The sequence below is a fragment of the Buceros rhinoceros genome, unplaced genomic scaffold (assembly GCF_000710305.1).
Source record: "Buceros rhinoceros silvestris isolate BGI_N320 unplaced genomic scaffold, ASM71030v1 scaffold27648, whole genome shotgun sequence".
NCBI classification, from domain to species: Eukaryota; Metazoa; Chordata; class Aves; order Bucerotiformes; family Bucerotidae; genus Buceros; species Buceros rhinoceros.
The window spans coordinates 42,801-48,334 of NW_010425621.1; the positions used below are offsets into that span (position 1 = coordinate 42,801).

Here is a 5,534-nt window from a genome sequence, read left to right on the forward strand (position 1 = left end):
CTTCCTTGGCCAACTGCTCACACTTCAGACCTCGGCACGCTTCCGACCCTCCAGCTGACCTCACCATGTCCTCAGGTGATGCTGCTGGGCTGTGTCCGGGTTCTGAGTACCCCAGCCCACAAGTATTAAGGTCAGCCCAGCCCCTGTTAGTCTTCCCTTGTTCTGCATCTGTCCTGCTGCCGTTGTAATTGATCTTAATTAGTCACCACCTAATACGGCTTGTGACACTCAGCCACCAACAAGGCACTCCCAAACCTCACAGAGGCTTTTTAATCCAACGCGGCTGTCCACCCACACTGCAGGTCTCACAAAACCTGCACCTCAGCACGTCTGTTTCTGCACTGGTTGTTAAGAGAAGATTTATGGCAGAAATTCCAAACAGTATCATTCATGCTCAGTTGTTTAGGCCTATTTTTCAAAAAGATGAAATGAAACAATTGTTGAGGAATAAACCCACTGCAGCATTATTTATGTTCCAGTAACATACAAATGAAGAAAGCAAATATATCATCTCAATTTTCCCACACAAGACAGGCTTTATATTGCATTGTTGATCCTAAACCACAAACAAAATAGAAGCAATTGCTACAGGGCAAGAGACAGAAGCAACACAAAGACTTTTACTGCCCTGCTATGAAAATGTACTTGAAGAGCAACGTCCTGACTGACAGTGTATGATTTCTCCTAGGGGCACAGAGACAGCTCCACGACCAAAGTGCTCGTTGGAGCAGGGGGATGAAGCTGAGCACACAGGGGCTCAGCGTTTGACGCATTCCCTAGCAGAAGGTCGCGTTCAGCCATCACCCACAGGCCACCAGCCGGCACTGCCAACCCTGAGCACGACCTCGGAGCTGTTAGCGCCTGCTAGAAATCACCAGCTGCGGGAAAGCTGAAATGGGCAACGTGGTGTAGAACGCCTGGCAGGTGAGAGCATTACAGACACCAGGGATCGCACCGGACGGTGCCCAAAACACGCCCAACTGCGCTTCAGTGAAAGAGTTATGTGCCGTGATCCGCTGCCCGATGCTGGCGCAGCAGCCCTTCACGGGAGGTCTGCTGGGAAATCCTCTTCTGCTGCCATCAAAAACCAGCGAAGAGGGCAACACTCCCAACAAATGCCAGAGGAACGAGCTGGCTGTACGGCAGGACGGCAGCAGGGAGAGCGAGCCTCCTCCAGACCCCGAAACACTCAACCGACATTTCGGTCCAGCAGACGACACTGCCTGCGCTGCCCTGGCTGCACGGGCTAGACGTGGGCAGGTCAGCTCGTTACTCACCGTGTAAAGCTCGTTGGTGACTTTCAGGAGTTCTTCATGCATCTGTAGGCCAATCTCCTTACTCTGCAAGACAAAAAGAAGAGTGGAGACTCTGTTACACTCACAACATCCATTTCTGAAAGGAAAATACGTTTGGGAGGGAAAAGCAAAACAGGAGGACTCCCAAACACTGCAGGAAGAAGAAACGAGGTGACGGAGTTTTTCCCCGACTAGCTGACCAAAGTACTAGTGGAAGGTCTCCAATGCTGCCCGAGTGCTGGAATGGGACACCACAACACCAGCTGAAGGAATAGAGTCCGGGCACTGGTGAGCTGGTAGGACAGGGAAGCAGTGGGTTGGTCTCCTCTTTTCTTAAACCAAGTGACCAACCTGTTCCTGCCAAAGCCAAAAGTCCTTGGTCCACCCGTCCACCCCAGTGCCCCAGAGGATCCTGTTAATCTGCAGCAAAGGCTTTCACACCCATCCCACAGCAAACAAACCCACTGCAACCTCTCACCCCTACAGCGTTCCTCCTTCCTCCTCGCAGCTGCCAGTGGAGGGGGTGGACCTTAGCAGCACAACTGCCTCTGGGTCATGCCCATCTGAAACACTTTCTGCCCCCTCGGAGATCCACCCTCTCCCAGCCCCCCGCCAGACACCAGACTTGCCATTCTTTGCTCTGCAGTCGAGTTAACAAAGCCATGAGCATTTTAGTTCTAGATATTATTTTAAAAAACAAACCAGCCCTGCAGCGTGCAAAGCGCCCCGGGTGTCTTATTTAGACCCCCTCAGAAATCCGGTGTGATTCCCGTCGTGCTCCGGGAGCTGGGGATGGCAAACGCACGGCTGCCAACCCACATCTGGGCTCCGCTTTTTCCATTTCTACATGTTAAAGCCAAAATACAGACGGCCGCCTCTCCCAGTCTGCCTGTCACAGTGAGGTTTAAAAGTAAACTGGCATTTTGATTTCCTTTAATTTTCTACAAATCCTCAACAAAACAAAACGCACGAGTAGCAACACGGACACACAGAGTACAGCAAATCCTCGTGCTCCGACTTCAGAACCGCTGCATTTCCGTTTGAAGCCGATGTTTGTCCTGGATCACCCAGCCTGCATGTACAGACCACGACAAGGAACATCACCTGGTCTATTAATGTTTTTACCCTGCAAACACCCAGGGACGGCTCTAGAATTACGGACGATACCGCGCTGCCCTTCTGCTGGCAGGACGTCCCTCCAGCCGTGCTCCACTGGCTGGGGGGACTGACACGCAATGCCCTCCTCCGCTGAGGGGACTGTTCCACACCGAGACCGACAAGGTGCACAACAGCTGGGCTCGCACCTTAGCCGGCACTGTTTTATAGCTTGACTCTGCCTGTTTTTTGACAAAACCCACGTTCCTGGATGTGGAGAGCGGCGACTGTGTCCTCCGCACCGAGCTGGCTGTGCCTTAGTGCCGCGTTAACTGCCCTGCGTGACTCCAGCGACACAGTAAACCTTTTGGGGCACCCCCGAGATCCGCGCTCCCGCCACGCAGCATCACCTGCCGGTGGACCCCAACCCGGCAGATCCGTTAGAGCTGCCTGTGGCCGGACTAGCCATTTCAAATCAACTTTGATGTTTCAGGACGAAGATTGTCGAGGCTTCCTGGCCCAAGCCTCTCGGGTTTTAGGTTGCCCTGACCTCTCTGCCTTCAGCAGCTCGCTGTAACTATTCTGAGTGAACCAAAGTATCTCTCAAGAAGGACGTTTTATTACAAAATAGCTCCACCACAATTATATAATAAAGGTTCCGATTTCACAGCCGCAGCAGCCAGAGCTCGGCAGGCTCAGGAGAAAGCTCCCTGCGAGGGTAAGTGCTGCCGGCACCGGTGGACTCCTGTTATCAGCGGGCATTTCCACGTCTCCCGCCAGGCAGCATGAAGCCGATCCCGTCGCCCACCTGCTACGGCATGAACACGGTGTGTCACAGGAGAGGCCCTGACGTGGAGAGCTGCTGAGCATTTGAGCCTGGCCGCAGAGCAAGTGAACTCCCACTCAGCAGCCCAGCAGCTGGGTGCTGCTACGATGTGCATGCGCCGCTACCCTCCTCGCTTCTAATTACACCCCAAATCTCTCTGTGGAATCTTCTTGGCTCGGGAACACGTATTATAGCTTGAAGATGTGTTTACACTAACTACAGACACCACCTCCCACCCCCCCCAAAAAAACCAAACCAAACCCAAAAAACTCGAGCAGTTTTTTTCGGATTTCCTCAAATAACTCCAAGCATTTTTGTGCACACAGTCAGGGGAAAACATCCCCTCAGCTTCTCGGCTGGGTGGCTGGAGCAGCCTGCAACAGAGAGAGGGCTTCTAATTAAAGCTCACTGGACACCCACACACTCCCAAAGTCCAGCCTCAGATAACTACAAGCTAGAACTGCGCAAAGAGCAGAAGCACTCAGCGATCAGTGAGCGCCCAGGAATTACAGTTCATCTGTGTGAATCGGGTCTTCGGAAGGTCCCATCCCCAGCAGCACGAGTGATGCATGCTGCTCCTGTCCTTACACGCACGAGGTGCCAAGAAAACGCCACTTACCAGGAGGTGCCAAGTACTCCCAGCCACCTGGAAACCTCTTCTGCCGGAAACCCCCATGCCCATCCCCTCCCCTCCGACGCCAGCAGTCACTGGCTGCTCTCAAAAATCTCACCGCAGCTTGAAATGAGCAACAGAGCTGTTAAGAGCATGCCTCCCCGCCAGGTACACCCAGAACAGGGGGTGTCGGAGTCGGGGGGGGTACAAATGAGGGGTCTCGGACCCCAAGGCCCCAAGCCTGCAGGAGTTCGGGGTCACGCGTGACCCCTCCAGCAGGCCCTGCTGCCCCAGCCGGAGCCTGGCCCCTGCTCCGAGCCTGCCCACGGCAAAGGGAGGAGGACAGGCTTGTGGTAGGCGCAGCAGCCCAAGGGCAGCTGGAGCTCTTGCCTCTGCCCCAGGCTTCCTGTGCGGCGGAGGGCAAGTCCACAGAGCCATCATTTTCAAACCTAATTTGAGACTCCTAAACAGAGCCCAGAAAACAGCTCAGCTGCCAGCAGCGTGTGGGTCCCACGAGTCCCGCACTGGCACAGGGGGAACACAGGTGGGTGCTACACCTAAAGACCCATTTGCTTATGGACACTACCCCCGAACACCTGAGGCCCCATTGCTGGAGACCGAAGCCGTCTCTGCCATCATCACAAGTCTCGCAGCACCAACCCCATGGTGCTGGAGCCTCTTCTGAACACCGGCAGGCGACAAGCTGAAGGATTCGCCTCTCCTCCGAGTCTGCTGCCTCCCCCTTCAGTAACAGAGAAATTACGTTTGCTGTGTATATGGCAGACAACGCCAAAACGCCACTCCAGTCCCCTGGTACCATCCACAGAACCCAAACTCCAGTTCAGCCGCTTGCTCTGTGCCTTCCAACACCACTGAAAACCACAGCTGCTGCTGGCACAGCAAGGGCTTGATTTCGGCAGGTTTATTAACACTCCTGCCCCTGCAGACTAAGTCAGGACTAGGAGGAATGTTCATTTTAAAGTCAAAGAAAAGAACTCCCTTCCAGACAGACCCCGCTTCTTCATTAAATCTCCATCCAGGACACTGCAGTGTGGAGGGTCATTAAACTCACTGTCACGGAGCATGATGAAATCTCACACTGGGGAATCACGCAGCACAGCTATCTCGGACATAGCAGTGCTCTGCCTCAAACGCATCATTTCCTGCATTCTGTACTTGGAAGACTAGCAAACTTCTTTCCTTCTGGCACAGCAGGAGGTGGACGGGGAGGAAACACCCGCCCGCCAAGGGGCCGGCTGTGCACCCCTGGCCCAGGGTGTGCCTCTGCCAGGAGGACGTGCTGCGAGGCTTCACGGGGACGGAGACTAACGCTGACAGCAGGTCAGGTCGGATCTCCGCAGCAACACATCTCAGCAGCTCCATTTATCGCCTGCCTATTAGCAACGTTAACACACGTGCCTTGATAATCTCCTGCGCCGGGAACGTGACTCTCACTGGAAGCTCCAGGGAAATTTGCCCGGTTGAGTTTTCCTCCTGCTCTCTCCTCATTAGCAGGGCTCGCGTCTGCCAGAGCAGGCAGGGAGGACAGCTCTTCATTTCCATCATGCAGGCTAAGCTGCAGGCCAGGGATGCTAGGACAGGGGACACTGGTCTCCCACGCTGCCTGCAGAGCTCTCCACCCCACCCGCAGGCCCCCGCCACAGCTCCCCTTTGCAGGAGCTCCATGACAGCCGTCAGTAACCGA

The 5,534-nt window shown here is 54.6% G+C and overlaps 1 protein-coding gene across 1 annotated transcript in view; it reads right to left on the reverse strand.

The window, feature by feature from the left end:
* SRGAP3 (SLIT-ROBO Rho GTPase activating protein 3) overlaps positions 1-5,534 on the reverse strand; it is a 50,182-nt gene that overhangs the window by 40,403 nt on the left and 4,245 nt on the right. The window contains exon 2 of the mRNA XM_010141222.1: positions 1,278-1,340. Coding sequence (XP_010139524.1) covers positions 1,278-1,340 — 63 coding nt within the window. The remainder of the gene's footprint in view (positions 1-1,277; positions 1,341-5,534) is intronic.